The sequence below is a fragment of the Lepidothrix coronata genome, unplaced genomic scaffold (genome assembly GCF_001604755.1).
Source record: "Lepidothrix coronata isolate B3197 unplaced genomic scaffold, Lepidothrix_coronata-1.0 Scaffold77, whole genome shotgun sequence".
In the NCBI taxonomy this organism is placed as follows: Eukaryota; Metazoa; Chordata; class Aves; order Passeriformes; family Pipridae; genus Lepidothrix; species Lepidothrix coronata.
In genome coordinates, this window is record NW_016690257.1 from 639,525 (window position 1) to 666,071 (window position 26,547).

At 41.2% G+C, this 26,547-nt stretch overlaps 1 protein-coding gene across 4 annotated transcripts in view; it reads left to right on the plus strand.

The window, feature by feature from the left end:
• Nucleotides 1-26,547, plus strand: part of DYM (dymeclin) — a 215,479-nt gene that overhangs the window by 122,392 nt on the left and 66,540 nt on the right. For all 4 annotated transcript variants that reach the window (XM_017819757.1, XM_017819758.1, XM_017819760.1 and 1 more), the window contains one exon: nucleotides 18,476-18,578. In XM_017819757.1, the coding sequence (XP_017675246.1) occupies nucleotides 18,476-18,578 (103 nt within the window). The remainder of the gene's footprint in view (nucleotides 1-18,475; nucleotides 18,579-26,547) is intronic.

Sequence of the window (26,547 nt, forward strand, 5' to 3'; positions counted from 1 at the left end):
GTGTAAGATGTATGGCTGAGTGGTCTGCTGATTTGGGGCTGGTATGTTAGTTTAAAAGTGATGAGTCTGGGAGATAAACCTTATATAGTAAAATCTAAGGGTTTTTTTTCTCAGTAAGCCCAGACTCTCTCAAAACAGATGATGTGGTATCTGCTGCAGAGATATTCTGCACAGGAGCCACAGGGCAGAACTGCTCAGTGGAAATACCTGAGAGTTTCCACTCTCCTGTTAACTGCAGCTCTGGTTAGCACAAGTATGGAAAAGTTGGTTTGTTTGGGTTTCTTTTAGCAGAAAAATAAAATCTTCTTTATTTAATATTTGATTAAGGATATAAGTGATTAGGGGCGTCATCCTCATGGTTCTCCTTCTGGAGTAGTTCTGGGTGGTCTCTCAGCTGTCCAGCTGTTCAATTTAAGTCAGGGATTCTCCATCAAAGAGGCAGGTGCCACCAGTGAGGTGTCACAAGCACATTACAACGGAGGCAGAGCCCCCGAGCCTCTGGATCCTGTGTGGCTGGGACAGGACGGGGAGGAAAAGAGCTGAATGGAGGGAACAGGGAACGTTGCTAACCTGCTTATTGGAGGTGTAACTGCTGAAAAATGGAAAATGGGCATCCAGATCCATTCGTGCTGATCTAAATGACCCAAACCATTCCAGATTTGCAGAATTAATAACACTGTAAGAACGATTTCTTCTGTTCTTTTCATTTGCAGCTTCTATTGAGAACATCCAACTACAAGGACTGTCGTGTCTTCTCACATTTTGGCCTGTTTGACCAAGAAATTCAGACGTGGAAAAAAAAAAAGGAGCGGGGGGAGGAATTAGTCAGCTTTTTATTCCAATCCTCCGAAGGATTGATTTAAGTTGTGTAAGGAGTTTTTGGATCCTCACTCTACAGCAGGATGTAGGGGGTGAGAGCTGTGAGCTATTCTTAAGTGGTTTTGTTCTTTCGTGTTTGTAAGCTGAATTTATGAGAAAACATTGATGAGAATGCTCCCAGTGCACCAGCCACAGATCAGAAAAAGCAGTGGGAGAGGAAAATAAGAACAACCACAACTGGTTTCCAAAGATGACTAATGCTGCAGCCCCGGTGTAACCTCCAGGACAGTGATTAGCGTTTGGCTTTTCTTCTGAATGCTGGAAGAGTTTTCTGGGGCGTCAGCCTGGATGAAAACTGGTTCAATGCATGTAACTAATGAAACAAGATTTTAAAGTTTCCATTTAATGTTCCTGCCTCACGCACTTGGTTACTTCAAATGCTTTTGGGTGCATGAGGTGCAGCATCACGTCTCACCTATATTCCATTTTACTTATCAGAATATTTTATAAGCAAGAAAAGTCTAGTTTTATGGGTGAGATACAATAAGGTAACTCTAAGGGAAGCGATCTGTCAGCAATAGTATGGTAGGGTTTTTGACTTCCAGCTGGTGAAAATTCAGTGATTGCTCCTCAGTTTTGCAGAAGAGTTTTATGGGAATTCAACAGAGATGTTTTCCTTTTTACCGCAGTCCAAAAGTTTCAAGACCTTTCTTTTAGTGTGACCTTCACCCAGCAGAAATTAAAAATTGGTGATTATAAAAAAACCCCAACCTAATAAATAAAATCAGGTCTTTTTGACGCTGCATCCTTGTAATTAATCAGCAAGCCGTCCTCTTGCTACTGCAGAATTTTGCCCTAAAGGATATTTTCCGTATTTCCTAGAGTGCTTTTTAGTGCAGTTGTAGCTCTGCAGGTTTCTACTTTGACTTGGTGTTCATTCCCAACAGGCAGTGTTCCTTGCACTTTGTTGTTTATTGATCTGAGCTCAGTGTTTAGCCATACTCGTGGTGATTTCAGTGAGTCACCAAAGTCCCAGAGGTTGGGAAGCACCCATGGAGACTGTCAAATCCAAGGGCAGGGTCATGTAGAGCCATTTTCCCCCGGTGATTTTTAATATCTCCAAGTATGGTGACACTACAGTCTCTCAGAGTAACTTGTGGTTCTTCTCTTATGATTAAATGCGATTTCCTGTATTTCAGTTTGGGCCCATTTCCTCTTGCCCTTTCTCTGGCACCACTGAGTCTGGCTTCATCATCTCTACACATTCCCATCAGATATTTGTGCATACTGAGATCCCCTCGAGCCTTTTCTTCCCCGGGCTAATCACAGGTCTCTCAGCTTTCTCTTTGCCACCTTTGTGGCAGTTTGCTGGACTTGCTGCACTACATGCATGTCTCTGCTGCTGGGGAGCCCAGTGCTCCGGGGGAGCTTCCCAGTGCTGAGCAGAGAGGAGGGATCCTCTCCTTTGGTGTGCTGGCAGTGCTTTGCCTAGTGCAGGCTGTGGTGCCCGTGACTGTGTTTACTCCATTTCTGGAGTGTGTTCAGTTCCGTGTTCCCCGGGAGCCTTGGGTACCTTGCTGCAAAGCTGCTATTTCTGGTCGACCCTCAATATCCAGGATCTGATTTAAGCAAGGTTTCTCTTGGTGTGTTTCTCCACCCTGTCCTGGTCCCCCCGTCTGCATCCCTTCTCCTTCCAGTTCTTTATCACCTGCAAACTTGCCACAGCTGCAGTCAGCCCCACCAGCTGGTCATCAGTGGAGATGTTAGAAAGCACTGGTCCCAGAGTGATGGATGGTTGAAGGTGATCTTTAAAGCCCATCTTGTTCCAACCGAGGGCAGGGACAATTTTCACTACCACAGGTTGCTCCAAGCCCCATCCAACCTGGACTTGGACACTTCCAGAGATCCAAGGGCAGCCACAGCTTCTCTGGGCAACCTGTGCCAGGGCCTCACCACCCTCCCAGCTAGGAATTCCTTCCCAATATCCCATCTATCCCTGCCCTCTGGCAGTGGGAAGCCATTCCCCCTCATCCTGTCTCTCCATCCCTTGTCCCGACTCCCTCTCCAGCTCTCTTGGAACCCCTTTAGGCCCTGGAATGAGCTCTCAGGTCTCCCTGGATCCTTCTCTTCTCCAGGTGAACCCCCCCAGCTCTCCCAACCTGGCTCCAGAGCAAAGGGGCTCCAGACCTTGGCACATCTCTGTGGCCTCCTTTGGAATCAGTACATGGGATGCACCACTCATGGTTGGGCTCCAGCTGGACTTTTTGCTGCTGTCTTAGCTCTCTGACCCCATGTGTTCAGCCAGGTTTCTGTCCACCTCCCTGTCCATTTATCTAGCCTCAACTGCATCAGTTTGTCACAACTTGGCTTAATTTGAGAATACCACGATTATCTTGATTGTGTCTTTGAGAGCCTTTATAATGTTTGTATAGTTGTTCACATTTACAAATTGTTTTATTATCCAGGATAGTTTTGGCCTTGCATTAATCCAGATTACACCAGCGAGGCTGGGAAAACTCATATGCATGGGTTTGGTCATCACTGTGATCTCTGCTGGGCACTGCTGAGGTGCCCCAGGTCCTGTATTCAGTTCTGGGCCCCTCACAAGAAGAAAGACATTGAGGGGCTGGAGCGTGTGCAGGGAAGGGAACGGAGCTGGGGAAGGGTCTGGAGCAGCAGAAGCAGCTGAGGGAGCTGGGGGGGCTCATCCTGGAGAAAAGGAGGCTCGGAGGGACCTTCTGACTCTGCAACTCCCTGACAGGAGAGGGGAGTAAGGCGGGAGTTTGGCTCTGCTGCCAGGGAACAAGGGACAGGATGAGAGGAATCGGCCTCAAGTTGTGCCAGGGGATGTTCAGGTTGGATATCAGGAGGAATTTCTCCCTGGAAAGGACTGTCAGGCATTGGAAGCAGCTGACCAGGGAGGTGGTAGATTCCCATCCCTGGAGGTGTCCAAGGAAGGACTGGATGTGGCACTCAGTGCTCTGGGCTGGGGGACAAGGTGGGGATGAGGCACTGGGCCCAGGTTGGACTCAATGACCTTGGAGGGCTTTTCCAGCCTAAATGGTCTATGATTCTGTGGTTCAGTCAACTGGATAAATTGAATTTCAGATATATATTTGTATGTGTCTAGAAAGCCTTGTTAAACCTCTTCTGAATATTCTATTGAAATACAGTTTATATTTGGTCCAGTGTTGAGTGTCTGTTTCCCAAGGTGGTGGGGAATTAACATCCCAACCCATGAGGGTTGTATTTGCTTCTTGTACAGTATAGAATATAAATTGTTAGTGTTTGCTTTATCATCATGAATTCCGTTCTTGGAAGTGTTGTCTTTGCTTTGGGAAAAACAGAGTGAACTGGAACATCACAGAAATGTGTCTTTTAAAAAGTACATTTTGGGGAGGGCATTGTTTTGGAATTTAGGAGGATTTTTGGATTGATAGAGGCAGAAAGAATTACACAGGGGAATAAGATTATAAAACTGAGTGGGAGGTAAAGCACAACCTCTTTTCTCTGTGGGAAGGAGGTTAATTTCCAAATAAATTGAAGACAATGTAAATTTAATTACTGTGCAGCTTGAGGGACTGAGACTTAAAAGCTATCATGTTAGTTTTTAAGATGGAAAAATATTGCACAACAGCAAGAATGCTGAATTGAATCATTAAATCAAATCTGTATTAGTTTTCCCACCAATCCTGAGACTTGAGTGTGATTGTGTGAAGGCAATAAAATAATCTCTCTTCAGAATGACATGTTCAGTAGTGGGTAAGGTAATTTTGGATGACAGTCTATGTGGGAAATAATGACCTTTTTCCTGCTGAAAAGTAATGAACAATAGCTTTAAAATGTTACCTAAAATAAAACCTGCCTTCTCTTACATAAGGGCTGTTCATGCCCATTTAACATTTCTAAATCTCACCGGTAATGTCTGTAACACCCTTTTCGCTGGAGAATAAAATTAAAAACACTGGCAGGCAGACCAGAGTGAGGAAACGTGGTTACGTTTCAGCTCTGTCAAGGTTGGATTGTGAAACTTGAGTAAGACGTGACTTTTGCTAAATAAGGAAGGTATTTTTATAAAAGATGAAGGGAAGGTCCAGGCCCGGGCTCCTTCAGGATGCTGACAAGCCTTTTCCTGCTGCGAGCTGCCGTGATTTGGGTCGCACGTGTTTGTCGTTTGGGAGAGCAGTGCTGGTGATGGAGACAAAAGCTGGGTGAACTCAGTGCTCCAAACATTTTTGCTTCCTTAAAGCCTTCCAGATGATCTGTTCCAAAACTGTCATCTTCCTGCAATGATGAGTAGTTTAGAGCCTTTCAAACTCCCTGCAGGGTACTTCTGGAAGTGTTCTGTACATCCTGAAGACCGTGGTATGTTCTTGATATGTATATGCCGTACCCAGGAGTTGTGTTTTTAACCTTCCCAGATCTTTGCTCTGCATTTCAAGGAATTGTTTAGGTTGGAAAAGCTCTTTAAGACCATCGAGTCCAACCATTCCCCGGCACTGCCAGGGCAACCGCTAACCCCTGTCCCCAAGTGCCACATCCACACGGCTTTTAAGTCCCTTCAGGGATGGAGGGTTGTTTCACAGGTTGTTTTTTCCCCTTTTATGCTTTTTTTTTTATGAGCTGTAGAACAAGGGAGAGAAAATCACCAAACACTCTGAATTTATGATGTGATGTTAGGAAGGTCAGCTTTACTGTTCATAATACAGATACGCAGAAAATGAAGCAGATGAAAGGCCCTGGCGTTATCTCTAAGACATACATAGGAAAGGGCATGGGTGCTGCTGAGACGCTGTAGCTCCTAAGAAGAAAGAAATAAAGAAAATAAATCAAAAATGTTAAATAACAGGAATTAAGAAAATGCCGTGGGCTGACTTCCCAGGATGTTGGCACAGCACTTACACTGAACTGGGCAAAGGCAGGCTGGGGCTTCCTAAAGCCAAGTTAACCTCTGTGTGGATCATTAACTGTAGCTTTTTCCATAGTGAATTGCACTCTTATGAAATGCTTCATTATCACTTGTTTTGTTCAGCATTCACTGCTTTTAGATTTTGACTGAATATTAACATCCTTTGCAAAAAATTTAATATTCTTGATAAATGTTTTCTTTCAATGACGCAGATATTTTTCAGGATGAAAACACCTATTGTTATTTCTCATCTATTTAGACATGAATTGTCCTTTGGAAAGAGGTTTGTTTATGACAGGCTACATTTTGCGGGTTTATATCTAAGCAGAGAAATTCACAGAAATGCAACAAAGGAGATGGATGTTGATATTACAATGAAGGATGTAGACCATTTTTATTTGTGGTACTTATTCTTCAGGTACCATGCTGTTATGATATTACAGGATAGGTTTAGTAATAGAAATTAAACTTAATCTTGGTCTTGGTATTGAAAAACATTATCCTATCTTTTTCCTACATTTTTGCTTTTTTTCCAAGTACTAGTACCTCCATGTGCCTCTGAAAATTTTTAAGCTTTCATCTCTTTCAAAGTATATGTTTCTGCAGATCAGTGCTATTTGCAGAGAAGGTGATATTTCCAACAAATCTCTCTCTCTGGGGAAATTGTGTGTGTCTGTATGTAGGTGCATCCATTTATCATGGAATCACAGAGTGGTTTGGGTTGGAAGAGACCTTCAAGGTCATCCAGTTCCACCCCCTGCCATGGGCAGGGACACCTTCCACTAGACATGGTTGCTCCAAGTCACATCCAGCCTGGCCTTGGACACTTCCAGGAATCCAGGAGCAGCCACAGCTTCTCTGGGCAACCTGTGCCAGGGCCTCAGAACTCTCCCAGCCAGGAATTCCTTCCCAATATCCCATCTAATCCTGCCCTCTTGACAGTGGGAAGCCATTCCTCTTGTTCATCCATCCCTTGTCCCCAGTCCCTCTCCAGCTCTCCTGGAGCCCCTTTAGGCCCTGGAAGGGGCTCTCAGGTCTCCCTGGATCCTTCTCTTCTCCAGGTGAACCCCCCCAGCTCTCCCAGCCTGGCTCCAGAGGGGCTCCAGCCCTTGGAGCATCTCCGTGGCCTCCTCTGGACTCTCTCCAGCAGCTCCACGTCCCTGTGCTGTTGTTCCCCAGGGCTGGAGGCAGCTCTGCAGGGGGGTCTCCCCTGAGGGTGCAGAGGGGCAGAATCTCCCCTCCCCTGCTGCCCACACTGTGGGATCAGCCCAGGGCATGGGGGTTTCTGGGCTGGTTCATGTCCAGCCTCTCCCCCACCAGCCCCTCCAGGACCTTTTCCCCAGGGCTGCTCCATCTGTTCATCCCTGACCTGGATTGATCCAGGGGCTGCCCTGACCCAGGAGCAGCACCAGAACTTGGTTTTGTTAAACCTCAGAGGTTCCCATGGGCCCTTTTCTTGAGCTGGTCTGGGCGATATCGTACCACATATTGTATTGTGAATTTTGAGTTATAAAGTTATAAAGTCCTCTTCTCTATTCCTTCCAAGGCATTTCGTGTCTGACATAATTTATTCAGAAAGGAATGCATAAGCTAAATTTGAAAATTGCCTAGAAATTCTGTATGTGCTGGTTTGAGAACGTGTGCCTTAGGAATTGCAGTTTGTGCACCAAGAAAGAACATCCTGCTGAAGAACCTTCTGGTGAAGTTGTAGGGGGAATGAACAAAATTCTGCTCTGACCTTGGCTTTTTAGTAGTGCCACTCAAAATATGTTTTTTTTTTCGTGTCTCGAAATACAGTAAAACTAGATATTTGAGTCAAAATCACAGTATGGATGGTGCTACTCTGCTGAATGAGGTGGTAATACACTCAATGTATTTTGTTTTATGCACTTACTGCCTAAAAATTGTTCTGATCAATGTTGAAATTTCACTCAAAGTTCAGGAAATAATAGATTAAGGTTGTTTGAGAAATTTTAATTCATTATCTTTGTTTCGAAAGCAAAATACAGTGTTTAATTAAGTGATTGTGCATTGTGCTTTGTTCTGAATGTAGCATTATTCACTGCTTCGGGTTTTTTTACATTGTCTTTATTCCCCGTGTGGCCTCAGGCACACTGAACACATGCCATCTAAACTTTATCCGGAAGACAAAAAATACTCATTTCCTTAATTACTGATCTTTTTAGAGCCCGTGGTATTCGTAACAGTTTTTCAGCGGTTCACAAATACTCACAGTGAAAATACAGGGAATTGAGAGAAAAAAAAAAAAAAGTCTACTGATCATGAGTAGTTGGGGAAGATATCCACAGATATAAATGTGTTATCTTTCAATTTCTTCCCTTATGGGGTTCTGGAAGTTTAGAAATGGCCTCACTGCTATGCGAGAAACAGTCCTTGCATCCAAAATTATGTTTCAGAGAACACCTTAGCGGTGAGGCCTATGTCAGGTTTGAATTTTTGGTCGTTTCTGTAGGGTCCTTAGGAATGGCTTTGTTGTAAATAAATGCAATACTGATATGTGAAATACGTTTAAATAAAAGATAAAAAAATGATATAAGTACAATACTGATCAGTCCAACTTATTTTCTTTATTTCTTTTTGACCAAAGAGAAGGTCAGTCCATGAGGAAAACAGTAAACTCCTTCCTGTGGAGCAAGAAGGGTGAAGAGACCTTTCAGAAGAAAGGCAGGGGAAAAGGAAATTAAGGCATTAGACAGAAATAAAATTGTCTGTCTACAGGGTGGTGATGTGTCCTCACAGCAGCTTGTTTCTTGTTCTACTGCTTCAGTATTGAAAACTGAAAATTTTATGAAGTTAGGTCAAAGCCTGGAGAAGAGAAGGCTCCAGGGAGACCTTAGAACCCCTTCCAGGGCCTAAAGGGGCTCCAGGAGAGCTGGAGAGGGACTTGGGACAAGGGATGGAGGGACAGGACACAGCGAATGGCTTCCCACTGCCAGGGCAAGGTCCATGAGGACTCTTAGTTACAGAAGCAGGCTCCAGACTCATATTCTGCTTAAGTCTTATCCTAAAGAGGTCTGTTAGCAATGCACATACCCTGTGACCTTCTGCCTGTGAAACAAGTCTGTTAACTCCTAAAGTGGATCCAGATTCCTTCCTGTCAGAGCGAGTTCAGAGAGGCACAGAAATTTTCTTTATTAGTATAGTAAGGGCCCAAATACATATAAATACATGTGTGCATGCACACCCAGTGTGTTTGAGCAAAGCTGTGTCAAATAAAAGCTGCTCAAAGGGCAGGGATTTGGACCTTAGGTTACATGGCACTGGTGTCTTTTTAATTTGTGTGTTGTTGTTTTTTTGTTCAGAGTCTGTCTTCGGGTTTTTGGGTGGGAGTTTTGCTCAGGCTGCTTTCTCCAGCAATTTCCTCTTATTCTCACCCACAGAGTTTTGTCCTAATTCAAGGCAAATGTCATCTCTCAGCAGCTATGAGACACCCTGTTGAATGGAGAGCAAGTAGATGAAATAGAGATATTGTGGGCCCTGCCCGTTCAATATTCTTACAAAATAATAACAGGGCAAACACAGGGATCATTGAAAGGAGTTGCATTCATGCCTTGAGACACCTAAGACAGGTTTGGGGATATTAAACTCAGAATAAACTTTATAATCTGAGCTTTGAAAACATGTACTCTGTTTGTACTGGACTGCACACATTTTCCTCCCTTAGCTTTCAGCCTTCCAGAATTCAGTTTCCAACTTGCCACTCTCTTGATTACAGGAAAATACAGGAGAGAGAGGGTGCTCGGCAAAGTGCCCTGCCAAATCACCATGTTCTGTAGGATTTGCTTGGGGGAATTCAGTCCATGGAAGACCCCAGTCTGATTATTCAGTTTATGCTTTAACACAACGGGGAGTTAGGAAGATGGTGTTCCTAATCTGTGCTCCTCATCCTCGCCTGACCCTGCCCTTCGAGTGGAATTTCAAGGATGTTATTTGGCATGCCAGACTAAAGGGGAATAAAACGATCTGTACCAAGATACAGGGGAAGTATTTTACTGCTTTCTGTTCCTTTTGCTTCTCTAGCGATAGGAGCATCAATTTCCCAACATTGGCTGGAAAGAGGCCACGAGCTGCCGAACAGTTTATGCCTTCGGTTGAAAAATACATTTCCCGGTCTCTGCAAATTAAACTCTTGGCTTATTTTGTAAATATTTACTTTAGTCTTGCCACATCAAATTCCTTTCTTTCTTGCTTTTACTGCTGTCATTGTCTTTTAAACTCCATTTTAGCAGGAAATCCTGTTCGTTAATGAAAAGCCTCCCTTAATTGTTCTAAGTTGTTTCTCAATTTGCTTGTATACATACCAGTGTGTGGTGACTGCGTGTTTTTTCTACTTATTATAATAATATTCTAATTAATAATATTGTCCTCTATGAGACAGAATGTGGTATGGCTTTATAGCATATGGCTTCTAGATAACATACATATCACATGACTTGATATGTAAGCAGTGGCAGATAAAAGGATACTCTTTAAAATTAATGGGTTGCTTCTGTCGGGAATAAAGATATCTCAAAGTACATCATTTATTATGATGAAGTTTAGGATTGGAGAACTGAAAGAGTGGTCCTTAATGCTTGCTGTTTAACAGGCAGATGGGACAGAAATCATTTGCTTACCCAGGCTGCATTAAAATCCTCTGTGATGCGTGAGGGTGGCTTGGGAGACCGATTCTCTAAATGGGTGTGTAGTGACAGGACAAGGGGAATGGTCTTAAACTGGCAGAGGGGAGATTTAAATTGGATACTGGGAAGAAATTCTTTACTCAGAGGGTGGTGAGGCCCTGGCACAGGTTGCCCAGAGAAACTGTGGCTGCCCCTGAATCCCTGGAAGTGTCCAAGGCCAGATTGGACATGGCTTGGAGCAACCTGGGATAGTGGAAGGTGTCCCTGCCCATGGCAGGGGGTGGAACAAGATGATCTTTAATGTTCCTTCCAACCCAAGCCATTCTAGGATTCTATGATTCTATGCTTCAGGATTTGCCCTGTAATATCCAGCAGCTGAGGCACACAGCCTGTTTCCAAGGCGACACAAACATATTTTTGAGAAGGCACTAGACAAGAAAAGCCAAAAAAAGTCAGATCACTGTCCAGCAAAGTCAGGACATGGGAATTCCATGAGGACTTTTTACTCCCTGGGAGAAGATCTTTTAATCCCCTGATCCCCCCCTTTGTCCATCAGTGGTGCCCATACAAATGATGTTATTTGTGTACATGATGTTTGTGGAGTCTGGGCACCGTGAGTCTCTTGGTTTCACATCATCTCCACAAGCCAGGTGGACCTAATAGGAAGTATAGCAAAACTTTATTCAGGAGAAGTTAGTCATGCTTCACTGTACAAGATTAGGAAGAAAGGTATAAAGTGTGTTCTTACTTTCTGGTCAGCAATTTGATATCTTAATTGGTTAAATTCCCTTTCCTGGGATCCTAAATATCTCCCAGGCATTAGAGTTGTGCTCAAATAAATAAGATCAGTGTCCCTCCATGGAATAAACTGCCCTGCAAGGCCCCTGGAGTTCTCCGTGGCTATTCTCTCTCCATATTTCTATTTATATGCCGTTACAGCTTGGATAATTCAAATGTAAAAAGCCTCAGGGGCTCTTTAGTAGACATAGGGCTTTGGGGACTTAGTGATTTTTTTTCTGCATTTATTTGTGCTCCGTGAATTTCTCCCAGGGCTGGGATCCTTAAGTGCTCACAGGGCACTTCTCCATCACCCACAGAAAGGCTGCACTTGCTTACAATCTGTCCCCTGTACATGACTTTTGCACAATGCATTTATTGTGCTTGAAATGAAACAGCACAGGGCATTTGTTTTGTTATGACGTCTTGTGTGACCATCCATGAAACTTTATTCAGCCCTTGTATAGAGTTCTTGTGTCATAGCACACTCTTTTTTTCCTGTAATTCATTAAAAAAATTAAGTCAAACCAAAGAAGTGTTCCTTACATAGACAGGAATCAAGGTATGGTTTTAACTTTCAGATGTCGGGTTTCAAAAATAAGATATTTTTAGCTCTTGCTATAGAAAGGAGCTTTTTTCTGATGCGATTGTGGCACTGTAAAACCCTATTGTTTAGGGAGTATTTGCGTAACGTGGTTTTGGTTTTTAGGGCTTACATTTAATTCTTTAAAATGAAGAACAATAGTACATTTGGCATGTATATGGGAGCAGACAGAATAAACAGCTCGGAGTGTTGCTGAATTGTTTGAGAACATTCGTCATCGAATTTTTTGATCCGTGGAACTGGCTTTTTTCCGTCACCAGATAGTGGTTAGTGTTTGTGTGCTGTTCAGTTTGCTTGCAGCACTTCTGAACTGGGAGAACGAGGAGGAAAAGATTCGGAACGCCTGAATTCCAAGCTTCAAATAAATTCTGTGGAACAGTACTTTAGTCCTCAAGTAACTCTCCACTCAGCACATATAGAATATTTCTAAATATTCAGATAAATGAAAATTCAAGAGCTCATTAGTGATTTGGATTGGGAGAAATCCAAGTGTTATCCCTTTTTCCTGTCATATAACTCAATCTGACCTTCCTCTGCTGATGTCCTCAGTCTGTCTCCCACTCTCTGTCCATGACCCTATTTTTAAGGCTTCCATCTCTTTCTCTGTATCGTGGCATCAGTCTGAGCTCATCTTGTACGCTTGGTATTGAGATTCTCTTTCCTCTAAGATTTTTTGCTCCTTTCTGCCATTGCTATGACACTGTAAATAGAAATTTATTGCACCTCTAGGCTGGTTTCACCCTCCTTTGTAAAAGAGATCTATGATTCTGTGGTGGTGCTTAACTTTCTGTTGCAGTAACTTTTTTTTCTTCTGAAATCTTTTGGTTGGAAAAGACATCTAAGCTTGAGTCTGAACATTCCCCCAGCACTGCCAAGGCCACCACTAACCCATGTCCCCAAGTGCCACATCCACAGGGCTTTTCAATCCCCCCAGGAATGGGGACTCCACCACTGTCCTGTGCAGGACAGCCCGTTCCATGGAGAAATTTTCCCTAATATCCAGTCTAAGCCTCCCCTGGTATAACTTGAGGCCATTTGTCCTTGTCCTATCCCTTGTTCCCTGGGAGCAGAGCCCGACACACCCCAGCTCCCCTCTCCTGTCAGGGGGTTGCAGAGCCAGAAGGTCCCCCCTGAGCCTCCTTTTCTCCAGGATGAGCCCCCCCAGCTCCCTCAGCCGCTCCTGCTGCTCCAGACCCTTCCCCAGCTCTGTTCCCTTCCCTGCACACACTCCAGCCCCTCAATGTCTCTCCTGTTGTGAGAGGCTGTATTTTAGTTAAAACTGAAGTCAGTTGCTTTTCCAGCATCTTTGATGCACTATGGGCAGCTGTTTGCTGTGTGCTGGTCAGCACACAGGGCGAGATCCTTCACACTTAGGGAGCAGATTGGATTCTTTGCTGCTCCATATATGCCTTTCAAGTTTGGCTGGATTAAATCTCTGCAAGTTGATCTTGCGTCCAGTTTTTTGAAAGGTAAAGAAAAATCTAATCAAAATGCCTTTTCTCTTTATGTGCCACTCCTGTAACGACTCTGCCATTTGCACATAACGTTTTATAGAATCGTAGAACATCCTGATTTGGAAAGGACCCACAGGGATCATCCAGTCCAACCCCTGGCCCTGCCCAGGACACCCCAACAATCCCACCCTCTCCCTGAGTGTGTTGTCCAAACCCTCCTGGAGCTCTGGCAGCCTTGGTGCTGTGCCCACTGCCCTGGGGAGCCTGGTCAGTGCCAACCACCCTCTGAGGGAAGAGCCTTCTCCTGAGATCCAACCTAAGCCTCTCCTGGCACAGCTCCAGCCACTGGCATTTCTTTATTGTTGATGTGTATCAATGATACCTGTCACCTTATATATCCTGTAAGTTGAAAGTATTTTTTTAGCTTTAGCAAGTGTTTAGTAGCTTTAGGTATTTAGACGGGCCAAGAATATATTCCTTTTTGGCCCTATTAAGAAAATTTATTTCAATTCAAATGTGAAGATTTTTCAGGCTGTTGAGACTTTCAGTTTATAGAGTGCATCCTGTGTTGCTTTTTTATCATTCAACTGTCTTAATAAAAAAAAAAAATCCCATGTGGTACAAAGTCATATGAATGACATGTACAAGCCTGTTGCAACAGGGGTGCTATTGTGCTTTATTTGATTGCTAGTCTCACTGAAAAAAATTGACAATGTGTATTTTTCAATGCCAGTGATATCCTCCTTGGAATGAGTCTTGCAATCACAGTTCCATTATTATGCTCGGGATAAACCGACTTGTAATTTCCTTGGGGCATCCTATTTATTTTCTTAAAATAAAGCTCACCGGTACCTTTCCTGTGCAGAGCTTTCAGAAAGCTCTGGTTTTTGGCAAATTCTAACTTTGGATTTCCTTTCAACTTTTAATTTTAATTCCCGTATTTTTTTTCCATTTTTTTTTGTTATAAAACTTCCATTTTATGCATTTATTTTCTGATGTGAGAAGTGTACTTTATGAGCTGTTTGGAGCTGATGTAAATCAGACTTTCTGAGGAACTTGTTAAATGAGTCTCCCTATTGGCTCCTTTTTTTTTTTTTTTTTGGATCTACAGCCTTTGTGGAGTTGACTTTTTGAAAGCGTTAAGTTCATATATTACAGGTTTGAATTTTATTGTGTGTGCAAGTAGCACTTAATCAAATCACTGGTATTTAAGCAACTATTACTCTTTAGTCTGTAATAATTTTTTTTACTTATCGAAGTTCAGCGTTGTGATAAATTAGAAACAACTTCTCCATAGGGGGAGACAAGAAACCAATGTTGTTTTTAATTCCTTAAAATCAGAAACATGAGACCTTGAGATTGTTGTTCCTTGTTGGCTGAGCTCATCGATGGTGTGGTCTGTAACAGATCATATTATCCTGGAATGGTTTGCATTGGAAGGGACCTTGAGGATCATCTTGTTCCCGCCCTCTGCCATGGGCAGGGACACCTTCCTCTATCCCAGGTTGCTCCAAGCCCCATCCTACCTGGTCTTGTGCACTTCCAGGGATGGGGCAGCCACAGCTTCTCTGGCCAGCCTATGCCAGGGCCTCACCACCCTCACAACCAAGAATTTCTTCCAAATGATGCCAAGCTGATAGTTCATAATCTTCATAACAGATGCCAGCTGTTATCTCATCTTGCTGTTATTCCAGCATTTTATTTTGTTTGCTAAGCATTGGCCCTTAAGTACTTCTGTGAGTGAGGGATGGGTTGAGGTACCAAGATGTTTTCACTGCTCTGAACATGATTTTTTGTTATTATAAAATGTCCATGATGGGGAAGGTGAGAGGGCTGTAGAACTCCACAGCCTGTCTGACAGTCGATGGAGAAGAAGGCATGAAAGAGGGGAATTATTCTGGTAGAAAAATCCATATTCTTGTCAGCCTGTGCAGGCTGCCCTCGGTGACCACACAGTATATGTATTTTTCTATTCAATTTCAACTTGACTTTTACTGAGGCAAAAATAGAAGTGTGACTAGGACACGTGAGGCAAACTTGGGAAACAGTCTTAATTTCCACTTCTCCATGAATTGGCACTTTTACCTTGTTGTGGATAGGAGAACAGGCTTGTAGTAAAGCATTTTTGCCTTTTTTAAGTTGCATTATTCATGCCTTAAAAGTCAAAATCAAGCCCAGTGTTTTACAGACACTGCAGATGTGACTTCTGCAAAATCAAGCACCTCCTGTAGAAGGCAGAATTTGTTTGATGGTGAAAGATATTTATGAGCTAAAGTTCATACAAGTGCCTTTCGATGATTGCAGCTAAGTCTGTACTGAGATCTTAAAAATTAATCTGATATTTATCAAGGTGTTTTTCAGAGTTGGAATCAGAGGCGTAATAATAAGTGAGTGACTTGGTGTCTAATTTTTGCACCATTTCAGGAGGCAACAGTACTTCTGTGGGAGCTCCAGTTTCATCCGTAAATCACATATTTGGCCTTATTTTTTTTCTGTTTAACTGTAATGTTCCAGTTAAGTTTGCAGTTCTATGTATTTTTATTATGAAAAATTTAGTATCAGAAATTCCTGCGTATGTGTCCCTGCCCTTCTGCTCTTCTAAGGGGTGGTCCTTTGAGAAGGATAGTGGATTTATGAAGAAAAGAATTTGTGTTGAGGTTTTTTTTAACCTGAATATCTGTGTCCTGGGCAGTGGTCCCACAAAGAATTGTCTCAGCATGGAGTGAGGGACATGAGCTTGTGGCAGGAATGCAGAACTTTGCGAGGGGAAGCCCCTGTGCCAAAGACAATGTATAATAGCCCCTCACTGCTCCTTTGGAACTAGAGATCAGCCACCAAAGGGCTTGCTTATGCCATAAACTCTAGTTTAGTTATAGTACACTTAATTAAAAAAAAAAAGTATTTAAGGAAGCAAAAATAGGATCTAAAGAAATAATCCTCTGTGCTTTTCCTTTACCCTTCTTTTTCTCAGTTCTCTACGTTTCTGCCAGAGAAAATAAATTTGCTTTTTGCTATTCCAATTCCATGTGGAATACCAGTGTATGTGCATTTTCCTCTTCACATATATTGAATAAATGCACTTTCCAAAATCTTGATCCCTCTTCTTTGTTTATATTTAAATTTCCTTTTGAGCCAGAAGTGCTTTATGTATTTTGGAGAAGAATCTACGAGTTGGAAATCCTTTTTATTCCAAATTCTTCCTCTTCGTGAAATTGTCTGTATCTTCAGAAGCATTCAGACACCAGATTTAACCTGTTCTTGCTGCACCTTCCCATAAGCATCACCAGGCTGGTTTTAGCTGATTATTCTGTCTCCACAGCACTAGATGGTGCTGATGACAGTATCTCTGAAATCCGAGCCTTCACAAATTGGAAAAGTAGTGCTGCTGCTTCCAACCAAGGACAACAAGTTTGCGCATCCAAATATACTGGATTGGGAAAAAACCACTTCAGACTGTGAATGCAATCACAGACTATGGGAGGCGAAAAAGGTGGAAAGCCACAACTGTATCTAGTGGTGGAATTTACTGAGTTTGCTCTCAAGAGCTGAGATTTGAGCTTGAGAAGCGTAACTAATTTGTCATGGCAGTGAGAATTGTTGGAAGAGCCTTCTCCTGAGGCTCTTGACTAGCAACATGGGGACGAGCACCAATACTCTGAGAAATCTACGCCTTGTGGAGATCTCATCAAAAAATGATACATTCTAAGTTTGAAAAATTCAGAGAACTACTTCAAAGTGCTGAGCATCATTTCCTGAGGCAGAAAAGCTTTCCAATTACGTGCCTCCAAGCAGTGAAACTGTCCTCCAGTTCCAAGAAATAGAGGTTATCCAGAGTATAACAATGAGGGAGTTTTTTGCCACTTATAAGTGAATTTTGTTCGTAGAGCCCCAGACTGGTTTGGGTTGGAAGGGACCTCAAAGCTCATCTCCTTCTACCCCCTGCCACGGACAGGGACTCCTTCCACTGCCCCAGGTTGCTCCAAGCCCTGTCCAACCTGGCCTTGGACACTTCCAGGGATCCATGGGCAGCCACAGCTTCTCTGGGCAACCTGTGCCAGGGCCTCACCACCATCACCCTCATTCGTGCTTATTGGTCATAGCAGCCCTTCCACCCTCTAAGGACACACGTAGTCATCCTAGGAAAGCCTGATAGGAGTCCTCTAATGGTCCAAAAAGAAGCCCAAGTAATGTTTTTAAACACAGAAAGTCTTAAAACATCTGAGCTATAACAAGATTAAATGGCCCCAAGTTGCACCAGGGGAAGTTCAGATTAGATATTTGGGAAAATTTCTCTGTGGGAAGGGTTGTCCTTTCACAGGCTGCCCAGGGTGGAGTCCCCATCCCTGGAGGGATTTAAAAGCCATGTGGATGTGACACTTGGGAACATGGGGGTTAGTGGTGGCCTTGGCAGTGCTGGGGGAATGGTTGGACTTGATGATCTTAGAAGCTCTTCTGCAATCAAAACATCTCTGAGATTGGGATGGGGTTATCTGTGAGTTGAAAGCTGTGTTTGAGGTACACAGGGCTTTAGAGAAGTATCTGACTCCTTGGAGCTGCTGAGCACTGGCTGGTGGCCTTTGCCCACTGCTGCTGCTTCCACCATTCTCCTCATATATCAGGTTATACCACCCTCTATGAGTGCCACTGCTGTACTTTTTTTCAAAATGCAAGAAAAATATGTTTATTTTTCCATATGTGTGTGGACCTCTGATTTCACACATTACTTATAAGCACTAGGATAATCCTTTTTTCCTTAACCCTTAACTTAAGCTAAAATAAATTTGAAAATAGTATATGCTAGTAAATGCAGTAACTCAGTGTCCAAACACCCAAAGCTTTTGTCATGTACTTGGATTTCTCCTGTGTAAGCAATTAGGTTATTACAATGAATAATACATGAGATGCTTAAGGATATATTGCAGTGTATTGCATGAGGTGCTGCACTTAAAATTTGCATTTTAGTGAACATGAACTAGTTATGAACTAAAAATGCATGTATGCCATTCGTTCTGTTACAGTTTGACTTTTAAGAATTTAATCATGAACATAAAATGTTCTTCACATCATTTATTGTATAGAATATTTCTGATTCAAACTGCTGTTACTTACTAAGGTGTGAAATAAATAAATAAATCATATAACTATCGTGCATTGCATTCTAAAGATCTTGTGTATATAATAAAACATTTCTTCTGACTGAATGGTCAAACTATTTCGGGACATTATTGTGAAATTATTTTGATTTTTTTTATCCTTTTTTTTTTTCCAGTTTATTTTCTCTGTTGTCTAAAAAACACAACAAAGTGCTGGAACAAGCCACACAGTCCTTAAGAGGTTCCCTGGGTTCAAGCGACTCTCCATGTCCTGATTATGTGAGTATCAAACTGAATGTCGCAGTGGGTGATTCAGAAACAAGTGGCACATTCCTAAATCTGCAAAGAATTCTCAAAGTGTGACAGCTGAGCAATCACCGACATCAAAATACAGGAACCTGTAGGAATGACGTCATGTCTGAGATGTCTTTAAAAAACGCAAGAATTACACTTAAAAATGGCAGAGCAAACCCACAGTGATTCAGAGCGAAGAAACTTACTGTCAACTCATGATTTTCGAGCCATTTGTATTCCAAGAAATTTAAATGACACAGTCGAAAACATTATTTTTAAGAACGGGGCTTTGGCATCCGCATTATGTTAAAATACCTAAAAATGATTGGAAACAATTCCCAGTGAGCCTTTGGGGGACTACTGTAGTCATGGGGCAAATTGGTATGTTGTGAGCACATGGATACTTACATTTCTCTTCAGTTTCCTGAGCCAATGCCCACAAATAGGCAACAATTTTGTAATTTAATTGCATGGCTTGTTGGAAAATCTCTAGTTTCAGTACAAGAAGGAGACGTCTTGCAAGGACTTGAATAATATCTTTGTGCTGCTGAAGTATCTTTGGTTTGTACTCATTTGAACTCTCGCTGCAATACTGTGTGAAGAAAAAAGAAAAAGACTTGATTTATCAGTTGTTTTGGATTTTTGAGGATGAAAATGTAACAACTGTTTTATTTTCAGGGTTAATACAAGGTCCGGGACATGCCTGCTTGAGACTTTACATATCATATTACTCTAGCATTAAGTATAAAAATACGTGAAGAAATAATTTGATATAATGGTTTGATGACTTAAATCTCATACAACTAAACAGGTTTCTTAACCTGCATCTTTTAGTTATCTCTGACACATACCCTACAAACTAGAGGCACTTTTTTATTCAGAGACATGTGGGTTTGTAAAGCAAATTAATCACTTGCAGGATTTTCCTGTGTATTCCTGCTGCCTTACCATGCCCTAAGTCACGTGAAACTCCTAACAGCACCCGTGGTTTAGGCCCTCTGATTTCCCTCCCAGAAATTGCTCTCAGACCTTTAATTTTCGGAACTTGAAACATTTCAGCAAGAACACCCTCAAATTAGTCTGTGGTTGAAGAGCAGGAGGTCCCACTCCTGTTTGCCTTGTGAGGTGATACACAGGCTGGATAAAGCTCTTTCATCTGCATGGACATGAACAACTAAAAACCTCCAAGACTTTAGACCCCTTGGCCTTTTTCTGTCTTTTTTCCATGGGTTTACTTCTGAGGAATAGGAGCCTCTTGGCAGGAAGATACTGATTTTATGAAGAAAGATCCTTACGTTTTCTTCCTAAAATACCATCCCCACTGTTCAGAGAAAAGCAAACAGCATGATACATACATGTGTTTGTATAAGAGCACATATACATAAATATATATATGTATGTTCATGCACACTTAGGCGTGTGAAGATATATATATTTATGTACATATATTTTGGGGCTGTGTAAGAATTTGGTGCTGAAAAATATTTTGTAGGTTTTGTACTCTGGAGTACAGCCAAGAGGCTCAGACACTTCACTGAATTTCTTGTCTCCTATGGTTGGTATGACGTAGGGGTAGAAGAAAAAAAGGGCAGTTGGAAAGATTGGTGCAGGAGAGAGGGAAATAAGTTCATGGCCTGTGTTTTGAAAGGATAAGGTAAACTGTTGTGGATGGCTTTCTGGTCTTTTTTTTTTTTCCCCTCTCCAATTGCTCGTGTTCCCACTTAATCTGAGCCATAGTCAGTTGACTAAATAAAAGTTTGGGCCAGGTTTCATCACTTCAGCATATTCTGCTTCTGAGAGTTCATATTTATGTTGTCTGTAAGAATGAGGAAGATTGTAGGAGCTGAGGTGGCTGAAATGTCTGAAGTCCTGAAGCCCGTTGTACCTCTGTGTTTCTGATAAAGAAAGGGATGATTCCCATATTACCTGCTCTGCACAGGTTTCTGGAGAAGAGAAGTCTCTGGAGAGATCTGAAAGCCCCTTCCAGGGCCTAAAGGGACTCACTCCAAGAGAGCTGGAAAGGAACTTTGGACAAGGGATGGAGGGACAGGAAAGGGGGAATGGCTTCAAATTCACAGAGAGCAGGGTTAGGTTAAATATTGGGAAGAAATTCCTGGCTGTGAGGGTGGTGAGGCCCTGGCACAGGCTGGCCAGAGAAGCTGTGGCTGCCCCTGAATCCCTGGAAGTGTCCAAGGCCAGGTTGGACAGGGTTTGGAGCAACCTGTTCTAGTGGAAGTTGTCCCTGTCCATGGCAGGGAGTGGAATGAGATGAGCTTTAAGGTCCTTTCCACATTGTTCTTGTTGAGGTTTTTCTAGTCTTTAAAAAAGAAAAGAACAAGTTGTTTCATTTATTAAGACTGGACCAGTTTCCTCATCCTTTCCTGATAAACTCCTGTCATTGTGATGGGATTCAGGAGCAGGATGAAGAAGCCAGCAGGGAAGAGGGAACCACCCCCTGCCATTAAACCATTGCCTCAAAGACAGGATCCTTGGTCAGACTAATTCTCATGCTGCTTTGTTTACTCATTATTTCATAAGTTTATTATTCATCATTTTCATAGTAGCACTGACCTCTTTTGAAATACCACACTTTGATCCCATTGTCCTTGTCTCCAGGCTTGAAGAAATGGGAAAAATCCAGTGAAGTTTATCTTTATTGCTTTCTCGCATTCAATGAAAGCACACTTTCTAAAATTCTCAGCAAACAAGAAAACTGGTAATAAAATAATTGAGGATTTTTGCTTCTTTCAGTTCAAATCAAGACAAATTACTTAAGTAAACATATCAATGATTTTCTTGGTAATTTGATTACAGCCTAATGTAATTTATTAAATCAGAGGTACTTAACAGCACAACTGGAGACACGCTAACTTCCCTTGGGAAGTAGCACGTCAGACGTGTTGTTGGAGCTACCATCTACCCAAGTAATTGCTTTTTAAGGATTTCATGGCATTGCTTATGATTTTTGAGCCCTTCAGTGCTTGTTATACTACAGCTGGTAACGAGAGATTCTCCTTAACTCTTTCTGGGGAGAGAAGGGAGGGAGGAGGAGGGACTAAGTTTTGAATTTTGGCAACCTTTTGTCAGGGGTTCAGAATTTTCTTGCTGATATAAAAAAAATAAGAATTTGCTTAATGCAAAACATGGAGTAAAATAAAAATCAAATACAGGAATAGTTTTAGATTCAAATAGTTTGGCACGCATCGTCACTTGAGTCCTACCTTCTAAATTTTGGTTTAAAAAAAAGATACATCGTTCTATCCAGATGAAGCTTAAATGTGTTAGGAAAAATTCTAAAAATAATCCCACTTAGTGCCAATATCTTCCATTATTTCGTATATAGGACTATCGTTTAAGCAGCGCTTCGATGGTGGATGAAATTCGTCGAGGGTAGAAGCAATGTATGTAATGTTAGATTTTCATATTTATAGATGTACTCCTGTCAGTATATGAAGAGCCATCTTTTAATCCCCTGTCCAAAATCTGTTGGTTTTTTTGGGTTAGCTAGCATGGAAATAAATGCATGTTGGCAATCCGAAGGGAAAAATATGAAAATCTGAATGTAGTGATCTCTGTGTGTGTATATATATAAAAATATATATTTTAATATCTATTTATGTATATGAAGTCTGCAGTAGCAAAGCCTGGTTATACCAGGAGAGTTCCCAATCAGACCTGACTTTTCCTGACTCCTTCCCAATCCAGTTAAATCTACCTGCTGTGCACAACTGGTGTTACATGGAGGCCTGGAATTCTGCAAATGCTGATGAGTTTCTCTCTCATCTTGATAACCAGAATTAAGCTTTGCATTTGGGCGATGCAATTTCTATGTTTTTTTTCTTTTCCCTCTCAGTTTGTGCTCCATAATGGGCCAAATGAATTCCAATATTTAGATTCTTCTTTGATTTTTCCCTGATTTATATGGTAAATAGAAAGCAGCTGTCTGTTTAACCATCTAACTCTTGAAACTCCTAGGCCCCTCGAGCGTCATCTGGAAGTAATGTAGCTTGTAAAACAAAGCTAAGAAGAAAAAGCAATGTTTGTTTTATGTGGGATGAATGACTTCAGTTGGGGTCCCTCTAATTCGGCCATTATGAGAGTTATTAAAAAGCAGTATTACAAAAGTGGTTTCAACAAAAAAGGAATATTTTTGGGGGGAAACTTGTATCTTGTTATTACAGTTTATTATATTCGAAGCTCCAAGTACTTCATAAATAGTCCTTCGTTTTAGTTTCTACAACAGAGAACCAACATAATCTCCCCTCTGCACATCAATGGATGTTAAAAGGTTCCCTGTTTCATTTACTCCCTGGGAAGAAATTGTCTTTTATAATTAAGGGCACCCTATTTATCTTGGAAATTTGGTATTGCTAAAGAGTAGGTGAAATCAGGTCTATGAACTGCAGCATTTGCTGCCTCTCAAACGTAATGAAACAGATCTAAAATCCATAAATGTTCTAGATTCAGTTACGTGCAGAGAAGTTAATTATTTTTAGCTTATCCAGCCTTTAGCAAACAATTAATTCATTCACTATTGATGTGAACAATATTTGACCTTTAAATAAGCATTGTGATGTTTTGGGAGTTGGAACGAGATGATATTTAAGGTCCCTTCCAACCCAAACCACCCTGGGATTCTATGAATTCTATGAATCATAGAATCATTTGGAGTGGAAAAGACCTCTAAGGTTGTTAGGTCCTATAATATCTTCTGTGCTTGCATATGTAATACTGCATTAGATATCCTGCAGCTCTGTTCGTTGGGGTTTTTTTATTATCTTAAAGAGAACAGTTTAGTGCAGAACTCTGCCATCACACAGAGGTGTTTTCCTATAAACGTGTGCTGTCGTGAAGAAGTAGAAAGTCTTCCCTGCGATCATCTGATGACTCTAGTAATGATGCAGAAATGAAATTAAACCCACTTCCAAATAAACTGGTCAAACATAATAGAGTTACTGTGATGCAATTAACGTTGTTTAGCTGGTAGTCTGTAAAAATACTGCTTAGTGGTAACTGTTGAGAACACACAAAATATGTAAAATTGAATACACTGTTGGCAGAACGGGAAACTTTTGCAAATTAAATCAAGACTCCTAATTGAGATATGTCCATATTTGTCGAATACGGGGGTGAGGAAAAAAAGCTAAGGTAGTTTTTTTTGTCATAATCATTCTTTAAAACTCAGTAAAACTCCTACTTTTCACCCAAAGCACTGCCCAGGTCTCTTCAATATCCTTTTTGCCTCTATTTTCTTCCTATTTTATATGTTGCCAAGTAACTCTGTAGGTTTTTTTGATTGCATTGGCCAGGCATTGTTAATGGCCTAAAAAACCTTCGTTTTTGTGTGTCAATTTTTAGATCCTTTTGTTGTCTAGTGGAATAAACTTAAAATATGATTATACAAGAACATTTTTACTAGTGTGTTGTTTACTGAAAGCAGCATATGGCAAACCAATATAATGTTTTAGTGGGTTTTATATGGTAGGTGGATTCTAGCAATTTAAGTTGCATTTAATGGGACCTTGTTTTACACTATTTTACCTTCTTTTTGATTACTCTGAGTTGATGGCTCATGAAGTAACATTTTCAATGTCAGGTTATTCTTGGGTTTGCCTGTCTCCAGTTTAGAGCAGGAGGCCTATAAATACATTTTCTAAATATTAGTCATACCCTCCTTCAGATGAATTATATTTTAAAGACTATTACTCCTACCTAATCCCCCTATTTTTGTATCGCCAAAAAATAGCTATTTCAGAATAGACTGAAATAACCAACCTAACCCAAATCTAAAGCGAGCTTTTGTATTGAGTTATAGCTGAATTCTGCAGTTCTGTCTGAATTCTTAATCAGTACTTTCCTTCAACTGAATTGGAAACTTTCCTGTGAAAATGCTGCATAAATTATCCTTAAGCAAAAGAACTATCCTAATATCCTTGAGATGCTGATGGATTTCAGTCTGTTTAAACTTCTCCATATTACTATGAAGTTCTAATAGTTATTTACAGTTGGTCTTTGCATTATTGTGTCTTTAATGATACACTGGTTGTGGTTGAAGAATTTTTGAGCAAATACACTGAAGAACATGATGTTCTTCAAAAAGGTGATGTTCTTTCATCACTCAGGAGTTCCACAGAAGTGTCAGTGGTGTCTGGTGTTTGTGTTATATAGGTGTTGTTAAGCCTTATTTCACTTGAAAATTTTCAATATTTTGGAAAATAAGGATGAAAATTACTTTTTTTTTTAAAAAGAACATTTTCTGTGCCAGCAGCATCTCATGACCATCTGATTGAAAATCTTTAATTCTTCAAATTAAATGAGAATTTAATGAAATGAGAACAAATTGGAAGAAGTAGAACTATAGACGGTAGCAATACAAACACCAGCTAAAGTAATTTTAAAAACCTACTGTTGTGCATGTTAGACACATTTGAAGCAAGCCAAACATGAACTTTGTAATTTTTTATTTATTAAAGGAGGAAAATTGCTTTTCCTCCTTTAATAGTTCTAGAGGTTTAGGGCATTGTCATTATTTTGCAGGAGAGGGTATAAATTATGGCATTTGTTTGCATTTCTGAACTCAAAGGACGTGCTTTTGATAAGGCTACTAAAATGAGCGTTCTTAGAAGATGATTAAGCTAAAGAAGTTGCAAGAACTTGTGTTAGAAATACATGAGATCTTGGGGTTCCTGCACATCTCCATATATTGAGCAGTGGAATTTTGTACGCTAATTTTTCTCCTGCACAGCTAATTGAGCTTCACTGGAGGGAACTGGAAGCCTGATGGAATACTGGGATTCTAGAAGGGTCTGAGGCACAGCTGTACATAGAAAATGTGATACATTGATAAGAGAAAGCACTCACAAGCCTGTCTATAAACACAGTTTATTACTGCCATGAAGCCAAGTGCCGTGAAGCTCAGTTCAGACAAATGACAAATTTTGAAGTGCCTGAGTGAAAAAAAAGGGACAGTACTGATCTCCAAGGCGTCCTTCTTACTTGGTTTGGCCTTTAGATGTTGTTCGTGCAGCCTCCTGCACGGGAGTGGGTTGTTCAGGGCTTCTCGGAAGTCGATTGTTCTGGATGGTTCATCTTCGTCATAGCTCCACCAGACAAACAGAACAGCCTAATGCAGTAGCTCTCCAAAGAGCAGGATTTATTTCTGTAACAGCAATGTATTTCAACAATGCAGGAAAACAATTTCTAGTGTTCCTAAAGCAAGGTTTTGATTGAAAAATGCAGTGCTTCAAAACCATAAATATGTGACCATATGTTATGAACATCTCAGTAATTGCTTTTTTAAACATGCAGGCATGTAGACTAATGGAAATGGATGTGGAAGGAAGTCTGTACAGAACCTTTTAGGCTATTTGGTACTAAATACCTAATTGGAATTGGAATTTTTATTTTTGCACTGCTTTTTGAGGTAGTGGTGGAACATGTTGTACCTTCCATTTCCAAATTTTTCTCTTCATACTTTACAGGGACATTTACGGACAAACCGGTGAGTTTTTTGAACAGTTCTGGTTGTTGATAATAAAGAGCAATCCATTTCTATCAAACAGTAGTAAGGAGTTATTTTAAAAGGAAATATAACAAAGTTCTTTAGATTCTTTCACTGCAGTTATCTGTGATTTGGAATTGGAAAGAAAGAGAGAGAATATAATAGAAATGAAGGTAAACCAAGACTCAGTGATTTTGAGAGACATGATAAGAGACATCAACTCACAGTTTATCTTTTGCAGAGGTATTATCCCCCTGAACAGCATTTCCCACTGTCTCGCTGAGGGCAATTCTCCCACTAATGGCTGTTGTTAATATTACCTATAATGTTATGCAACTGCTGTTAATTGGCAGCGTGGGTGGCCAGGAGACTGAAATGATGGGATGAAGGAAAGGGGAATATTTTAAAGGGTATGAGTCAAGCAAGATTGAAAGACAGTCTTGGTATGAAGTG